The sequence below is a fragment of the Candoia aspera genome, chromosome 1, assembly GCF_035149785.1.
Source record: "Candoia aspera isolate rCanAsp1 chromosome 1, rCanAsp1.hap2, whole genome shotgun sequence".
In the NCBI taxonomy this organism is placed as follows: Eukaryota; Metazoa; Chordata; class Lepidosauria; order Squamata; family Boidae; genus Candoia; species Candoia aspera.
Genome location: NC_086153.1, coordinates 318,951,437 through 318,971,205, shown reverse-complemented (window position 1 = coordinate 318,971,205; position 19,769 = coordinate 318,951,437). Strand labels below are relative to the sequence as shown.

At 39.2% G+C, this 19,769-nt stretch overlaps 1 protein-coding gene across 1 annotated transcript in view; it reads right to left on the bottom strand.

The window, feature by feature from the left end:
- The window catches only part of KCNH5 (potassium voltage-gated channel subfamily H member 5), a 196,649-nt gene extending 177,711 nt beyond the window's left edge, over positions 1 to 18,938 (bottom strand). The window contains exons 1-3 of the mRNA XM_063293905.1: positions 18,827 to 18,938; positions 16,886 to 16,992; positions 10,784 to 10,912 (exon numbers count right to left, since the gene is read on the bottom strand). Coding sequence (XP_063149975.1) covers positions 10,784 to 10,912; positions 16,886 to 16,992; positions 18,827 to 18,849 — 259 coding nt within the window. The 5' untranslated portion in view covers positions 18,850 to 18,938. The remainder of the gene's footprint in view (positions 1 to 10,783; positions 10,913 to 16,885; positions 16,993 to 18,826) is intronic.
- Between the last annotated feature and the right edge of the window lie 831 nt (positions 18,939 to 19,769).

Below are 19,769 nucleotides of genomic sequence, written 5' to 3'. Positions count from 1 at the left end.
CTTTTGATGAATCAGACTGCCCTGAAATTATCTCCTTTTTTTAGGCAATAACCTCAGGCCTTCACATGAAGAGGACCACTTCCAAAGGATGGTTCAATACTTGAAATTATCAGATGGGTTGATAATGTGAAGGCAGTAAAGCTAATCAGTTAGAAGACAAGAAACAACAACAACCCAAGAGTGATTTAAATCTTTGGATTTCCCTCATACTCCTATTTATTGGATCACGCACTACAACAGACAACAAATTCTGGGCTCAGATTTGTGCCGTTGCTTTTTTCCCAACACCGATTTTTCACTAGATTAATATTATACCCAAATATCTCAAAATCGAATGCCTTTTTAATGACACTGCATGCATAGCTCATGGATTCAAAAAGGATTTGGGAAAATAAAAGATCTGTTATTAAATAAATAAATGAGAAAAAAGTAAAGTTCCTCCATGGTCAAGCTTAGTGGAGCAAATTATTGTGAACTTCTATAAATTATCTTCCATCTTCCAGAGTAATCCTCACCCCTCCCACTGGCAGCTACCCAAGGGAAGTTCGGATGCAAAGATATCCTTCGACCATTGGAAAGGAGCTTTGGGAAAAGGGATTTACAAGTTAGACCTGCATCCGTGGAAAGATTCATGGGCATAGATCTACCACTCACAGGGTCCCCACTTGTGGAACATCCCAGTGTGGGTCATTTAAAAAACTAGACAGGAAAGGATAACACATGGAGAGGAAACCATCCACCTCCCACTCTGGCTGATATGAAAGCTTGGAAGTAGCAGGGACTCCAGTCCAGCTAAGTAAACTGTATGTTACTTTATTCAGGACTGGTATGTGAGTTTAGACTTATTTTAAGAGAATGTACAATCCATGGGTTCCAGGGACTGAAGTCACATTCAGATTCGAAATCAGGAGGCTTTAAACAATTAAAATTAAATTACTTTTAAAATTACTTTCAAAATGGTGGACATAAACATGAGATCAAATATGGCAATATTTTTTCAAACCAAAAAGAAAATCCAGAAATCCTGGCATTCTAAACAAAGAAAAACATACAATGGAGAACACAGATTTCAAGAGCTTTAGAAAAGCATGCACATTGAGAACACTTGATTCAAAAGTTCAGTCTTATGACTGATCGAATTGTCACTTTTTCCAAATTTATCTGACAGTCTAAACTGAACCAGTTCAATTTGGCAATTGAATGTTATGAACTGAAGCAATGTTGAATGAAGCTGATGGTTTCGGCTCACCCCTAGAGAAACTAGTTGTTGTTTTTTCCTCAGAGATGTTCAGAAGAATCAGGAAAGTCACTTGCAGGAAAGACTGCAACATTTCCTTTTTGTAAGCCTCAGAGCAAGCCTTTTGATTAAGTCTCAAAACGATCATAAAAAGCCCTTGCAGCGAAGTCATGCATCAGTTCATGTACACTGTTATTACATGTAGCAACAGAATACTCTTGATTGTACACCATGTTTCTCTTTCTGACTACATCTATCACTTTTGCCCTTCCCATCTTCATCTACCTAACTTGGAGCCCACCTGGCAACTTCAGAACAAGGCCAATGCCTGACGCTGGATCTTCCATGTTTTTTCCCACTAGAAATAGTAGTGTGGGTAGAGAGAGAAAATGTCCAAATGTGGCCAGACCTGTAGCCTGGGGAAGTAAGTGTTTGGTTTTCTCAGTCTGTATTTTCAAACTCCAGAGCTCCTAGTGTATACCATATTTTCTTCCTCTTTTGGCGAACAAAAGTATATTAGGGGATATGGGAAGAGACTAGGAAGATCAAAAAGTTAAGGAGCAGAGGCACTCTGAAGTCAAATTCAGAAGCAACTTTGGCAGTTGCATGATAGCATTCACCTCTCTCTCTCTCTCTCTCTCTCTCTCATTCATACACACACACACCTTCTGCATGACATACCATCAGGGCAAACAATCTGCAAATAAATAAACACTACTTTGAGTTATAAACCAGTTCTGTGATTGCTTTGGACATCAAACTCTCTCCTTCTGATTCATGAATCAAACAATGCTTTCTAATAATGTTCTGTGTTAATGAGATTGGAAGCTAGGAAATCTGTTCTGAGCAAAAGACAGTGCAGGATTTTTGTGCAGAGGAGAAGCAATTTTCTTGGTGCTCATTCTAAGACACTCTAAGACAGAGGTGGAGAACCAATGGATATCCAGATGTGGCTGAATGTCTTTGGCAACTTGGCTAGTAGTGATGGATGAATTCAGAAGGTTCTCATTTCACTCCACAATAAACCAAGGCTGTAAGCTCCCTATCATAAATGGAAAATTGAAGCTGAAACATAACATTTTGCCTAACATTTTCCAGTGCAGAAGACAAGACTATCCCTACCATGGTCCAATGAAGCAGATTGAGATAAGTGGTGAATTGAGCCAAAGCCTCCATCATCTGGAGCAGCAGCCACCTATATATTGCTTCAAAGTCCCCCCATTGCAATGCTCTAAGGATTCCTTAAGAGATGTCCAGAGGCCTGAAGGCCAGAAGTGAATGGGAATATTGTATTTGTGCCTACAAGAAAGTGGGGCCACCTGGAGTGTGACCTGATTCAGATGACAGATCCTCTTGGGCTGCCCCTGGCTACGTGGCCCAAATAGTCTGATCTCTTCCAAAGGTTGTGACCTCCATTCCTCTTTTTGGAACATTTCCAGATGTGGACTTCAGTTTCTCTCTGTTCTAAGGCAGTGCCTTAAAGATTGTTTTGCTATTTTCAAGGCTGATACAGGAACCAGGTGTCATCTGGTTGCCTCATTATTAGCAGGTTTGCTTTACCAAAAAGGCAGTCGTGACTTACTCTCTTCTTAATAAAACATTAGCAGAGCTCTATTGAGTTGCAATTAACCTCTTTGTCATGGCTTGTCTCATTTTAGAGTGAGGGAAATAATGAAAGCATTTAAATCAATGTGTCAGAGTTGCATTTGCAATCTTAATCAGTAGCAAAAATGCTTAAGTTAAAAATGATACTCGGGGTCTAACTCAGGATCTAAAGACCCTGGGAGGGTAATTACATTATTTGCCCATTGATCTCTGCCCATGCAAGTGCAAGTGTAAGTGACACCTTAGGCATGAAATAAGTCACCCTGCTCATCTTCCAATCCATCATACAACAGTTAAACAGAAATGTAAATACACCAGTACATGCAATGATGGAAGTGAAGCATATTCAGATCATACAAGGTTAGAAAGGGAACAGCTAACAAACTAGTAATTGGAAAAGAATCCAAACTTTTAGAGATCTTACAAGTGTGATAAAAACATAAGAACTGTCTTGTTAGGTCAAAGCAAAACTCCAGCTCACTTAATGCCCTGTTTCCAAAAGTGATCAACTGTGTGTGTGTGTGTGAACGCACACGTACATGTGTGCACACCTTCAAGTCAATTTTTGACTCCTGGTGACTGCCTGGACAAGTCCCTGCATTTTTCTTGGCAAGGTTTTTCAGAAGTGGTTTGCCATTGCCTCCTTCCTAGGGCTGAGAGAGAGTGACTGGCCCAAGGGCACTGAGCTGGCTTCGTGCCTAAGGTGGGACTAGAACTTAGGGTCTCCTAGTTTCTAGCCTGATGCCTTAACCACTACACAAAGCTGGCTCTGCTTTAATACTTTTGCAGATGGGCAAAAGAGTCATGGACCACTCATTGTGCTGTTGAACAGAGAAAGACAGTGTGGTCCATGTGGATGCTAATAAGCTCTTGGACATTCCCTAGAAACCCACCTGACTTTCTTCATGACCCCGGTTTCTAGCCTGGTACCTTCACCACTACACCAGCCTGGCTCTCTGTATCAACTATATGACTCCAGGAAAACTACATGCATCACTCCTCTATTATTGTTCCTTCACAGTTGTGGTCTCCAGTGCGATTCCCTGGGACCAGCAGACCTACCAACAAATCCCTTGGTCCCTGCCAGGCTCTCTGCTCCATCTGATTTTTTTTTAAAAACTGAATGTTCTTTTTCTTTTTTTAATTAACAAAATGACAATCAAATGAGAAGCGGGCCATACATATTCTTAGAAATTGGAACAAGCAAGTGGCTGACGCTCAGTGCTCTGGTTAAAAGTGTGTTCATCTGTCCAGAAAAAAAAAATGTAAAGATTAGCTTTTCCAGGAAGCTGGAGGGGTTAATGGGGAGCAACTTCACCAGTCTGCCTTCTGATAAGTGGGTGTTTTGTATCTGACTACACTCAACAAGGCAGAAATTCTGAGAGAGCCATACATACGTACTGAACTAGTTCCAAACAAGCAAGAAACTAGGGTCAGCATGAATCTTGAGTAGTGCATATGGACATCATGATTGACATTAGACAGCTTCTTTTTCTGAAACCACGACAACCATGAGGACTAGAGGCAATATCTTTAAATGAAAGTTTTGATCCTTGTGATTCTAATAGGACGCCATGGAACATCTGTGGGGAAAGGCTGTGGGTTGTGCGATTTCCAGACAGGCTCACTGCGTCTGTGTCTCCTTTGCTTCTGATGGTAGCAGGACAGATGCAAATTCAGCAGGTGAAGATTTTCTGTAGCATGGAGAGAATGGAAAACATCACCTTCTAAAGTTTGTAGCTGGGATTGCTCGAAGCGAAGGAGGAGGTTGAATGATGCCTGCCCTTTGCCGAGGAGTGATTCCACACTGCTCTCAAAGACGAAGCAGCACATTTGGTCCATTTGGTAGCTTAAATGGGACCAAATCTTACTACTGGAAGAATAAGAAACTTTTCGAATGATAGAGCCCCTGTCAGCAGGCCAAAGGCAAAGATATTTAGCTTCTCTGCGGGGACCTAGTTATCAGCAACAGGAAATACTTCAGACCATCCCTGACATTTTATATGATGGCAGCTCATTAAAAACACAAACTACACATTTCCAAATTATCATCCTATTCCATTTTTTTAAAACAATGCACCATTTTTTGCTCAGGATTACTTTGACTAATATCCACCAACTGGGGCTTCGTTTTACATTTTGGCCCAGAAACTAAGAGGCAGCTCCTTCTCTAAGTGTGAAACCTGAAAGGACACAATCCAGACACAAGAGGTCTGTTGCAAGAGGCTCAGAGAAATTCCAAACTATCAGGGGGGAAGGGGGAAGGAATGAGACACAAAAATTGCCCAATGTGGACTGAGCTTACTTAATGGTTAATAATGTTGACAAGATTTGCAGAGAGGTAGAAAAACAAGGAGGCTTCCTGCCCACCCCTCCTTTTAGTTTTGACATCTATGGAAGTAAATTACTGAATTTAATGGACCCTTAATATGACCTAGTGGGGAACCTCTTACATTGTTCTGTAGTTGGATTTTCCCCAAAGGAGCAAGTGAAGAGTGCTGAATAATACAACCACACATTGAATCCCCCTTCCATTTCAACATAATCAAATGATAACTTGCATATGTGAAGGATCTCATCCAATAGAAGAGAATATCTGTAGCTCAGGGTTGAACTGTGGAGTCCTTGGTGCTCTCTGAGCTTGGTTGTTTGCTTGCAGATGTTTCATTGCCCAACTACAGTAGGTAACATCATCAGTGCTAGTGAGTTTTGGGTTTGCTCCCTGTTTATATACAGTAGCTTGCCTTGCCAGTATTGGGGGTGTGATTATTTCCACATCAACTATTTTCTCTTCATTGCTTTCCCTTCTAATTTGCATGTATTCCTTGTAGAATTCTATACAGGGGAGTTAATGCCCTTTACACACAGACACACACACACACCATATCACATGCACAGATATATTATGCACACATATATACCTATACCTCAGAAAATTATCTTGAATTTGTACTATTGCACCATTGGTGTAACTAATAAATTTGATCTGGTGCATTGTGCGCCAGAAAAAAAATATATTTTGCAAAAAATAAATTAGCATAAAAGAGAAGTCATAAATTCGCTATGAAAAAAGGGAGAAAATAAGTTTTTACTTTCCGTGAAGTAAAGCAGAAGAGTGAATAATCTTCAGATACCTTGCAAACGAAAGCTTTTTGTATGTACTTTCCAAAAGGATGGAAAATATTTTGCGCTGTTGCACCATGAACAGCAACCCCACATGGTTTTGAACTTGAGAACAGTAACTTGAAAATACTTCATGAATGTATTTGTGCCTTTTCATTTACCCTCTTCCATAATGCAGTAAATAAAGAGATGTTAAAAATAAGTAAATGGAAAGTAGGTCAGCACACACTGGCTACAGCATGAGAAGGTAAACTCAGGTTTCATTACAACTGGAATGAATGTGCTTTGATGCTCTGTTCATGAAGTTTCCCTACCCAAATTGCTCCTTTCTATTTAACTATCGAAAGAGTTTTCTACGTTCAACCCTTTCATCAAAATGGAGACAAGTCAATGATCATTTCAAATTGATTTCCTGCTTATTTCACGGTGATGAAAGCTATTATCAATAACATGAGCAGAGATTTCCCCAGAAGATAAAGTGATTACGTGCTTCCCTTGACATTGGAGCAGGCCAATGGGTGGAAACCTTCCAATGGGTGGAAACCTTGCTGATAACAACTAGTCTTAGTCCTCAGGGCAGTGTTTCTCAACCCTGGCAGCTTGAAGATGTATGGACTTCGACTCCCAGAATTCTTCCTTGTCCTCCACCCCCTTCAGTAGTTCCATGAGAATTTGAGAAATGAACAGAAAGAAGGAACAGCCAACATTACACAGAGGTGTTTGTTCTGCTTCGTTGTGCAAGTTCTTACGGAAACGGCTTGAAAAGCAGATTCTGGCCCGTATCAGAGTTAAAATATGGGATATACGGCTTCAGTTTTTTATCGCAGTATTTGCTTTATTTATTTATTTATTTATTTATTTTATCCCCAGAATAGGGGGGAACTGCACAGGACAGAACCTTCTCCCGTTGTGTCCAGTGGGAAAGAAGATACTAGAAAAAAAATTGCACACACACCTTCACATGCACCAGTAAAAGATGAATAAAGAGTTGGTGGAATGGCCAGCCTCCATCGCTTTCTTAAGCCAAACAGAACTTCAGCTCCGACAGTTCACTTCCACAGTTTCTCCCTCCTATTGTATAGCATTCCTCTGCCCAAGTTTCACAAAGCAAAGTCTTATCAGAGATTTATCCCTTAACATGGAATCATTTTCAAGCTCCCTTGATGGTTGTATGACGGTAAGAGAAGAAATCTTAAATCTTAAAATATATATATATACAATTGCATATCCATGAAAATGCATGCACCAGGAGAAAAATATGGAATTAACCAACCCTTACTACAAACCTACATGAAAAATACTGGATTTGGGATTAACTATAGTATTCTTTTTGCTTAGGTCATGTTGCATCAATACACACACATACACACATCGTGTGTGTGTGCGTGTGTATAAAACAAACATAATTTGTTATTACTTTAACGAAACAGTGTGGCATATCTTCAATCATGCGTGAAAGGAAGGAGGGCAAACACCTCCAGAAATCTTGCCAATATTACATACAGCAACATTCTTGTATTAATTATCCTAACAATGGAATTAAAGACAGAACCTAACAGCCTTTCTTTTACATTTTTAGCACACTATTTCCCTGAGGCTTGTTGAACATGTACTTTGGTCTTATAAGCATTGGAACTCTCTAGGACAGAATGATTAACCTGAAATATTTAGGGAAAAAAAACTAAACAAAATACATCAGTAATGTCAGGTAACAAGTAAAATTCTGCATTTTCACTGGGTGCCTTAAGTTCAAGTGGTACTCAGCTATAGTGTTCATCTGACCTCTAATCTGACATCTTCTACTTGGAAGCAAATAACTTTATGAGTTGCACACATGATGGACTTAAGCTAGTCACTGTTTTTTCAGTCTATTCTGTTTTTTAAAGCTGTCTTTAAAATCTGTCCCAAGCTCTTTGGGGAGAAAGATGGGAGAGATGATAGATGATAAATGAGATAGATAGATGGATAGATGATAGATAGATAATGTCTGTGTGTGTGTGTGTTGTTTAAAGAATTATCACACATCTGTTATGAGCACTTTTTCTAAAAGCCAAAAATTAAAATTAAGAACCTAGATAGCCATTTCAATATTCTTAGTACACAGAACATAAAAGGTAATCATTGGGCAAACTGTACTTTCAACTAGATGTCAAAATGAGTTCTAAGGTCAATGCAGACGGCACTAGGATTATTCTCTACATATATGAACCCACAAACACCAAACGATAAATAGATAGATATGCTTCCTGCAGATTCACTTTAAATAACTTGAGGAAGAAAATGAGGTTTGGGGAAAGAGAGTTTTATTTCTTGTTGTAACTTTGATTTTACTCCCAATATAAATTTCTTCAGCTAAGAAAATGTGAATACAGAGAGAGAGAGAGATGGATTGATAAAGGTATAGATATAGGTATAAAGACTCAAAGGCCCATTATCAAATAGTCAAGCTGACCTAAACTTGGAGACATACAGTACTCCTTCTAATCCATATGCCTGAAATATTCTTATTACCATTTGCAGAAAATTCAGGGAGAAGTAAAATGAACCTGCCATGGACAGTGAGTATTCAACTTCTTCAACAGTTTCTATTTCAGAATTACTTAGGGCTTCTTCAGGCATTTTGTTTTTTCCCATGAAAAAAATCCTGGTTGCTATCATTGTTGTTATTTACATAAGTTGCAAGATTTAGTTGTAATCCTACATTTACTATCTAGTGGAAAACCTCAAAGAGTTCAGCAAAATGCTTCTATAAAGCATTTTGAAGAAGGCATTCCCCTTTCACTCACAGGAAGGGTTGCCTCTTCTAAGACGGTATCTTTTGAAATTTACCTAGGTTGAAAAAACAATATATCTTTAACTCGGTTGCAGCACAGTTATAGCTGGAATTTCACTCTTTTTGAAAAGTCTGATATTGATACATATCTGCTCAAAAATAAGTTCTAAATAAATATATGCAGAAATGCAGCTTTGAGATTGTCTTACCTAAAGATATACTACTGTCAGGTCCTAAGAAACATGTTGGACTTATGTAGATCTTCCCCAAGTCTACTACACAAGAATACTAGGTTCAAGGGATTAGAGTTTAGATTTTCTATATAGATACACCATTTAGTCAGATAGTGAACTATGAACCTTATAAATGTTTTAATGAACAGAACTACTTTATACCAGGTTAGACCATTAATTTATCTAATCTAGTATTGTCCGTTGCATATGACAACATATGATTATGGGATGTGGTCATATACTTGCAGTATAACTCAAAACACTGGGATAGGGAGCTTGCTGTATGTTAGCATCAATATTTTAGTTTCACTGAATTTTTCATTGGAACTTATTTTTTCCATGCATAATGAATACAGCCTCATATTTATACACTGTTTAGCTATCATGAGATTGTGGCATTAAGGTTATTTATTATGAATAAGTCTGGTGTTCCTGATTTTTTCCTCTTTATCTTATGAAATATAGTTTTCTAATTACACATTCCATTATTTTTCAGTGATTTTTGCTCTCAAGACTCCCCCCTCTCCCAATTCCTATATTTCCCAGTACACTGTAATTTATATATCCCTCTGGTTCATCATTCCATGCTAAGTTCTGCTGAAAGGCTTCTAAGTATATGGTGTGGCAATATTGTTTGGAGGAGAGAGATTATGAATTATGCAATTGCCAGAGCATAACGACTGCCAAAAGAGAGTTTCTTTTGTTAGATACTAGCATTTCATGTATTAGTTCAGCTATTTTTTAAGTCTATCACATACAGTAGTGACTGAAACCTGGTGGCCTCTAGAATTACAAGACGTGGCCCTGCTGGTTGGGGATTCTGAGCCTTGTGGTCTCAAAACATCTGGAGGTCATTAGGATGTGGTAAGCTGAGCCACACAACTGTTTTGTCTTAGTGTTTTCAATCTACTTTGGACACACTGGTCGTTCGGAGCCTCCTGTTCTCAGTTGCACGATCTGATCCTTAAAAAAGAGACTCCAGTAGCTGACTTTGAAATGTACTCCTTTATAGACCCATCACCCTTCCAGAGCAAGACATTTAAAATTAGCAGAGACAAGAGGATTGCTGAGAGAGTCCAAACGCAGAGTAAACCTTCATAAACTTGATGCTGTCCTTATACATTGAGACTGAAATTGACCATCACCTTTTTGACAGTCCCACGGCTTTAAACTGAGATTATTGATTTGTTGAGCTGAATTTAATTTTAAACTGAACTCAAGTTCTTACGTCATTTAGCATGTCCCTGTTATTGTTGCTTTGCATGTTTTTATTGTACCCACAGAGGGATTATTTTTAATAAAGAGTTGCTAAAAAGGGATACCAAATAAATAAAGTCTAACATATTTGGAGGACTCCACATTTGGGAACGCTGGGGTGGACAACGCTACAGTAGAGTAATCAATTTTCAACAAGTCAATAGAGTCAGTCAATTTTATTCCACTCAATGGTCAGTAAATTACATAAACCATAATTAAAAAGAAAAAAACAATATTGTTCAGACTTGTACCAGCTATTGCCTCATTTTCACTGTGGTAACACAAAATGTAGCTACCATATGGGTGAAAGATCTGAGAGAAGGACATTCACATAGTAAATATTTACAGTACCAATGACGAACTATTTCTCTCTCCAAATCAACACAGTCAACCAGGTTTTAGAATACCTATCTTGCAGAAGTGCAAAAGGGAGGATGTTATTTAGTTTTTTAATACTTTCAGGTTAGAGAGAGAAAGAGAGAGAGAGAGAGAGAGAGAGAGAGAGATGACTCTTTCCAATTTCTGGGAATCTGTTTTAAGCATTTTCAGAATTACCTTTGGTTGAATCGTCTTCAATAGGTTGCTTGAATAAAGTGATATCTTTGAAAGTGCAAAGAAATAACACCACTTTGTCATGTTCATTTCTTATCGGTGCAATTTGCATGTAAAACCAAACAGGTGTTCCTGTAATTGAAAAATAAATAAATAAAGCACACATCACATGGAGTACAAAAAATGGAGTATGAAGGCAGGCTCATCTTCATAATGAACGCTTATTATGTTTAGAATGAGCTGTTATTACAGTGAAAGGCATTTGAGTGCCACTGGATACAGTGGGAGAATTAGTCACTGAAATAAATAGACTTATACATTCATCACTTTGGGCAAATGACCATTGTAGGGTGCTTGATCTAAGAAAATGGCTTTCCATTTGGAAATCTGCAAAAAGATGGGCCTATAAACACGGGCAGTAGCTACACTGGTGCCTTTCTCCCTTTCCTCCCTTTTGTGTTTCTTTCTTGAATTTTTGCTTCCAGGATCTTGCTTCTACACTGGGGCATCTGGAGGGTCAAAAAAGTCAAGAGGGTGACCACAACCACACAATCAAGCCCCTCCTCCATTTTAGTGTGTGCATTGCACATTTGTTGCATGTGAAAAAGGGGTGGAGGTTTGATTGCATGGTCACAATTGCCATCATGACTTTTCTGACACCGTGTCCTGCCCCCCAACCCCAGTGGATCCTCCTGCTTCTCTATTTTACAATCTGGGTCCCTTTTTCTTTAATAGAAGTTGCCATGTTGGTTTCATGGCATAAATCAATGTGACACTGAAGGTGGGACTCAAATATCTCCAGCTGCTAATCTATGAATCTAAGAATGTAAAAAGATCATTGTGGGATTAAACTAAATTATCTAATCTAATCCAGCATTCTTTTTCTAACAATGTTCACGCAGATGCCTGTAGGTGCTCAGAAGCTGGTCTTCCTTCCAACATCTACTACTTAGATTAGGTTTCCATTCTGCTACTCCTCAAAAAATGTTGAACTATAACTTTTCTGATCAATGTAATGATTGTATTTGGCGTGCTTTTGCTCATTCTCAGCTTTCTCTGTATTTGCATACTATTCTTTAATAAACCAGATATTCTTAAGCTCCTGCTTGTGAGTCTGAGTCTGTTAGGATAGGCAATCATTACACACCACTTTAATGGCATATTTTTTATGAGCCTTATTAGGCAGCAACAGGGGATCTGTACGTACCACCCTTTCTGGTACAAATAGACCCATTTCCCAAGCATTTTGGAAATTATGTTCTGTTATTTTAATCAAACCATCTGTAGACAAAGGACAAGAGATGTGAAAATGATATAGGCCTGGCAGCCAAAGTCATGGTTAACTGTTTCAAAACTAAAACTATATATGAATATCAACATCACGCTTTTCTATAGATAACTATATTCAGTAAACACTCTGCTTCCTAGCCATGTTATATCTGCCTGCCATGTAGCTATTGCACACAGAGAGCTTATTAGAAACATTCTAGGTAGGATGACTAGGAGGGAAGAAAGAGATGGGGGCTTGGAATGGATCAGCCAGCAACACTGAACCACTGCTCAGTTGCATTGGGAGATTTTTTTAATGTTTTTTCGTCTAGCCTTTGCCCTGATCTGGGCCATCAATATTTCTTTTGCTAGCTCTGCCACTACCACCAAACACATTTGGTTCTGTGTGTCAGCAAGAGAGTAATCCTGATCCCTTCACATAATTTTTCCAATATTTTGTTAGGCTAGAGAGAACTTGAAGAGCATGGTTTCTGAAATTTCTTCTAGTTTCTTAATAGCTCTACTTTGGGTGGCATGATTACAAGGGAGGGGGTTTAAGAATGAAGCAGCCAACTGCATTCTGAGCTGCTGTTCAACTACTTCTCCCATAGGGGTGCATTGGGGTTTTATTTTTCCTATTGTTTTTTTTCTCTGCAGCCCCCAGCTGGATCTGACCCATTTTCAGACTCACTTTTTCTTTTGCTAGCTCCTTCCCCAACCAAATACAGTCCCATCTGATTCTATTTCCAGACAATTATACTTTTTATGGACAGACAGTTAAAGTCCCAAGTCCCTTTACATAACTTCTTTCCAATATTCCATTGGGTTGGAAGAAATAAAAAGAGGAGGCAACTGTAACCCAGCATCAAGAACATACTGGGATTCAAGATTTAAGGTATATTATATATATATATGAATGTGAGAGAGGGCTGGTGCACATATGACAAGAACAGAAAGAGGGAGGGAGGGAATTTTTACCAAAATAGGATCTAAAGAAAATTGCCATTCATTCCTAGCTCTGGCTGTTTTACCCTCCTCTCTGATTTCAGCACGGCAGCCAAAAGAGCCAGTTTGGTGTAGCGGCTAAGGTGCTAGACTACAAACTGGGAAATTGTGAGTTCTAGTCCTTCTTTATAAAGATGAGATGAGAGATTTAAGTTTCATAAGCAACTTCAACAACCTGTGAAATGCATTGCTGAGCTACATAAAAGGTAAAGGTTTCCCTTGACGTAAAGTCCAGTCGTGTCCGACTCTAGGGGGCGGTGCTCATCTCCGTTTCAAAGCCTTGGAGCCGGCGTTGTCCATAGGACACTTCCGGGTCATGTGGCCAGCACGACTCACGGAACGCCGTTACCTTCCCGCCGAAGCGGTACCAATTAATCTACTCACATTTGCATGTTTTCGAACTGCTTGGTGTGCAGGAGCTGGGACGAGCAACGGGAGCTCACCCCGCCGCGCGGTTTCGAACCGCCGACCTTCCGATCGACAGCTCAGCGGTTTAACCCGCAGCGCCACCGCGTCCCTCACATAGCTACATAATTATCTCAGGATTGCAATCTGGGGAAACCTTTAGAAGAGATGTTGAGGAATTGCCTTGGGTTTATGATGAAGCACTCCAACAGAGACTCTTGTCAACCAAAAGTAACAGCATTAGCCAATGAAATTGCTTCACTATAAGTCAAATTAAACAAAAAGACAGCAACTAATAGAATGCTATCCACTTCAAGCAGACTGAAAATTCTGGGCAGCAAGTTCATCAGAATACAGGAAATGCAGCCTCCACAATGTCTGCAGACAGGACCAGATATGTCAATTCTTGCTTAGGCTGTGGAGGTTACAGCGACACTTTGTATGCAGGTTAAAAAAATCTGGAAGGCAGATTTGCAAGAAAAATGGCCACCCTGATCAAGAATGTTATTCAAGATCCAAGGGATTGTACCAAGCAGTCATGTCACTTAGTTCACATGAACGTTATTGTTCATGAGATAATGACAGCAGCTATATCACGTTCAAAATGTTTGCATCAAGGAGTCTCAAGATGATGCAGTGTTTGTAAGATATTAATTAAGGAGCAGGAGTGTAAGTTGAAAGCTAATTCTAGGACTATCCATAATCAACAAGGACTTATTCTGTCACATATTTTCACAGGCACTTCCTTCCAAGTTGTTGAAACCTTTATGTTTTCTCTGTATCTAAAAGAAAGAAAGTTCATCCTGCTGGAAGCTGAAGTCTGGATGTGGAGTATAGTTCTTTCCAAAGAAAACTTCTAATCATTGTTATAGAAAAGGAGCTTAAAATATCTTATTAACTAGTTCTTACTGTTAGAAATCAGTGTCTGAGGGAGACACACCATTACCACTAGTCAGCCATCAGAAGTAGATTTTCAAAAATATTATCTGGGGAACTGGGAGTGTACAAAAGGAAGCCATTGTCATTTTGTTTGGAAACTCCTTATTGATCTGGGGGACTGTTTCAGGGAGAGAATTCCCCAAATGTTGTGGACTCTTATTCAAAATAGCTGGATGTGTTTTTGTGGCCTCACAGACAATTACTCCTCGCCTAACAACAGGAGTCAGTTCTTATCTCTATCTACATCTGTAGATTTGCAAAACATAAAGGAACACACTCTGTATCAGAGTTTCTCCAGCTTGGCCACTTAAAAATATGTGAACATCAACTCTCAGAATTCCCCAGCCAGCCATGCTGGCTGGGGAATTCTGGGAGTTGAAGTCCACACATCTTCAAGCAGCCAAGGTTGAGGAACACTGCTCTATATACTGTTCTGTCAGCTGCTATCTCCATTTATTTATGTTAAATGACAAATCTTTTCAGGGAACTATAGAGTTGGAGAATGCTTTCCTTCCACTCTCACTGAGGTATTAGGACCAGCCTCCTACAAAATTCAAGTGTGCTGATGGGCCACTAAGGCATTGTCCTCTCGCTCAGCTGAGAAGACTTCTTCCCAGTGTAAATTGGCCACAACATGCTCACAAAAGCATCATTTCCAAAGCACCTGGGAGTTGATGTAACTACTATACTTCTTCAAATATCACCAAAGCCAGTTCATGACAAGACCAATCATTGCTTTTTCCTTTCAGCAGTTACTAGAGAAAATTTCCCTAGACTTTCTACATCTACCAGAGATTATGAAGCTAGAGATTATATGTATTTAAAATATTACTAGTAATTTTAATGCATATATTGACTATAACTTATTCTCTGTAGCTTACTGAAGAATATTGGTCCAGAAAATATCTGCTTAAACCTAAGCATCTGGCTTATTACTGCAATGAGGGCTTACAAAGGTAAAGAATCTCAGTGTGGTCCTGGGTATTTCAAGGGTTTCTGTATATATTTGAAATTACATCTTAAACTAGAAGGAAAATAGAGGACAGGGGAATAAAATAGCTCAATGATACTGCATCTATTTGCATTCACAAGAACCAAGTTTCATCTTTGGCATCTCCAGTTAAAGAAGAGTCAAGTAGTAAGGAAGTGGAAGTGCCTTTCTGCTCAAGACCTCTGGAGAACAGCTGTTGGACAAAGAATATCAGCCTCCCCCAAACTGGGGCCATCCAGGTGTGTGAGAATTGTAACTCCTACAATGCCCAGCCATTTTTTCATTCTTAATTGGAAAAGAACTTTTGAGCCCTCAATTTTTACAGCATAGGGAGGGAGGCAAGTCCATATCCTGAACTATTTGCAAATAGCAGGAACATCATGGAGTTCTGTCATGCTATTCTATTCACAGCAAACCAGATGGGTAAACGTGTGGTAGAAAAGTGAGCCCTTCCAATTTTTATAGACCACTGATGGGACATGGGTTCTCATCTGCAGTGCAGTGCTTTGATGAAAACATTGGATGAGATCGGGCTTCAAATCACCGTTCTTGCATAAAACCCAAAATGTAACCTCAGCCAGTTCATATATCACCCTTTTTTCAAAGTTAGAATTAAAAATATTTGAAAAAAAGGGTGATATGTATCTATAATATCTGTCCAGATATTGATTATATAATCCTACATTTCCTTATGTGGAATTCCTTATGTGTAATAGTATTAACAAAGTGCCAGATTTGATCAATCAATTGAAGTATATATAATTAATTGACTAAGAAGTCTCTAATAGATATCAGCCATAAAATAGACGGATGTCCCCCATTGCCTTTCCCTAGAATTTCTCATCTTAGGTAGCCTGATACCATGTCCTGCTTCTTTTACCTTGATTTATGGTTAGAGTATTGTTCCTTGAATTTATTACTATAGTACTCCAATAGTAGCAAAAATAAAGGGGACTGCAAGGAAATATTAGCAAGAAACCCTCTTGATCAGGGCATGCCATTCTAATACCCTCAGTCCAGTTTTTGTCATGAGTAAGGATGGTGAGCAGGGGGCTCCCATCCAGGCTGTAAAGCGCATGCGTAGTACTGAGGAATTAGGTAGCCATTCAAAGAGACACAGATCGAGCCCGCCTTAGCCTTTGGGGTTTATATGTCTGGGTTTTTCCCACGCATCTTCAGTTTGTTAGGATTTTCTGTCATGTAAAACACTAGAGACCTATTCTTGTCTCAGCGTGGTTCTTGGCTGTTAGGACAGTTTTCCTCCCAAAACCAGTCACAATTCCATCATCACTGAACAATCTTTACTGTGCTTTTTGCCTTTTTTTCTTTCCCCCAAATACTTCTTTTAACATTTTTGCAAACTTTGAGTTATCCTTAGCCTGATGATACTTCCCTCTTGTGTGCAGTTTGTCTATGTAAGGATCAACAATAAGTATGCTACCAGTATATATTACCATTTCAAAGGCAACAGAGTCCACATAGTTTCATATACGTACTGTTCTTCTTGTACAAGAGGATTTCAAAGCAATTTGATTCATAGTTGTCAAATGTCTGTCTGACTTTTTCAATCGTTTTCTTGTCTGTGAGTTCCCCATACATAAAACTGGAGAAATAGAAAAAGAGAAGAAAAATAATTTGATTCATGGTCAAAAACATGCAATCTGCTATCCTTACAGTCATATCTGTGATTTAGATTGCAGCATAATTGCAAACTATGTATACTTAACTATGATTTACACTTTGTATGGTTCATCATTTATAGCTGCAAAATTGTTATGAAAGCCTCTAAAAGCAAATGTAGGTGGTAGACTCCTTTGGTACAGGAAAGATTTATATCACTCAATGTAAGAGACATTCTGGGCATACTTTGAACAATGCCGGAAGGAAGGAAGGAAGGAAGGAAGGAAGGAAGGAAGGAAGGAAGGAAGGAAGGAAGGAAGGAAGGAAGGAAGGGTGACTGCATTGATATATACATTATTTTCTTAGCAGCCCCCATCTTTCACGTAAATGCAGGGTTCAAAATGTTAAAAGTGGTATGTTATCAACTATATATTGATTTTTTTTAATCCTGTATTTCTACTGTTAAGAACAAATTCCAAAGCAGAATACAACTAGTTACAATAAATATTTTAAATACAGTAAAAACTTCTCAAAATACTGCATATTTAAAGTCATAAGACAGTTTAACAATTCTATGATGCAGGATATCAACAGCAAAGCAGAAATGAAAATGGAGCAGTAGAAATTTAACCCTAAGTCTGGGTGATGGATATATCTTAAGCCAGCACCCAAAGTTTACAAGGCTCTGTGCCAAACATAACACAACAGAAAGGAAATTCCAAAACCACCACACACATATACAGAAAAAACCTCAGCCTGCTAATGGCACACTTGGGAAAGCAGATACAGAAAACTCAACAAGTAATTCCTACTCACGCTGATGTTTAATTTCCTTTGGTCAATATCACAAAACATCCTAGAGCTGCATCAATAGGCAGCATACAAATATGGGTAAGTAAGTAAATAATCTAAAGATATTTAATTGATCCACTTTCCTCAAATATTTATCCAAATATGTATTCAGGAGCAGAAAAAGTAAGATCATTTCTTCAAATAATTTAAGTCTTGCTAACTGAATTTCCACTGATTTAGATGGATCCGTTTTGAGGATAGTTGTTGTTAACTTAAATGCCACTGAATAGCCCCAGCCTGTTTCTTTTCTTCTTTTTTAAAATTTCTCTCACTTTTTCTCTACTTTTTTCCTTTTTCTTTAAATCTGTGGAAATCACAGCTGTGACTTCTGTGACCTTTCCTGGCAGCAGACATTCCCATTCAGATTATTCTGGAACAATAACACAGCAGAAGAAACCGGTAGCCACTAAAACCAGTTCTCCATTTGCTGTCTCCAGAAAAAGATTCCACCCCAATATTATCTGAATGTGGAACACAGCAGGTATAAATGGGAGCCCTGAAAAGCATCCTTAGTCTTCCTGACTTCTTCCTCCATGCATTTCTTTTCAGAATAGATGGGAATGAAAACTGAAGAGCTTCATTTAGTTCAGTGTTTCATTCATTATGAAATGCATGCAGATCTATTAAAATATATTTGGTTCCTGAGCAACCATTTCTTATACCAACCTTCCCCAGTTTGATGTCTTCCAGATATATTTGCTGCTTAGAAATTATTACTGTTTAAATATTTAAAGTACGTCAGAAGTTGCTCTGGGAAGCTTTTGTTTTGAAGGATAGTTATCAATTTTATACAATAATCACAGTAATAAGATAATTCCCAAACGTTCTCAGATAGCATAATTGTAGAATCACCACATCTGAAGAACACCAGGTTGAGAAAGCTTTCCTCTACTGTGGTGAATTATGAATTTCCACAACAAGGAAGGATCTTCCCTGAACCAACCAACGCATCCATTGAGACTCACCTGCAAGTGCTACTTTTCTGCATGACGTCAGCTCGATGGTATCCAGAGAGTTTACAGAAACCGTCATTACTATAAACTACAGGCCAGTCCACAATCTGAGCGTTGCCCAACAAAAAACTTGATTCTAAAGTGAAAGAAAGAAAGAAAATGAAATTTCTCATATAAAGAAATCATCCCAGTTATTGATGGTAGCACTCTAGAACATTGTTTCTTAACCTCAGCAAATTTAAGATGTGTGGACTTCAACTCCCAGATCTCTTAAAGTTGCTGAGGTTGAGAAGCACTGCTAGTGCCTACATATAGTTCTGGAAGATATTATTCAAAGCATTAAAAGTGAAATCCGTGATAAAATGTGGCAACATGAAATGCTCATGTTCAGAGTTCAGGCAAGCTGCATCCTTCTCCTGTGTTCCATTCCCTTCCACCTCATTTTTCCATTCCCATCTCCAACAGCTGGTCCCAATCAGTGTTGATAGGGAACGGGAGATCTGACCTGCAGCCCCTCCTTTGTGGGGTGCCGCAGGGTTTGGTGCTCTCTCCACTCCTTTTTAACATGAAACCGCTGGGTGAGATCATCCGCCGCCGTGAGGTATCATCAATATGCTGATGATACTCAATTATACATCTCCATCCCAGGTGACATAAGTGATGCTGTTGCCACCCTTTCACGGTGCCTGGAGACTGTGGGGGTCTGGATGGGGAACAACAGGCTTCAGCTGAACCCTGGTAAGACGGAGTGACTGTGGATTGGGGGCTCCCGGGTACCTGGGAATTTGCCATCTTTGGCTCTGGATGGGGTTGCGCTGCCCCAGACAGATCCAGTGCGGAACCTGGGGGTTCTCCTGGACTCACAACTCCTGCTTGAAGAACAGGTGGCAGTCGTGGCCAAGGGAGCCTTTGCACAACTTGGTGTTGTGTGCCAGCTATGCCCTTTCCTGCATCG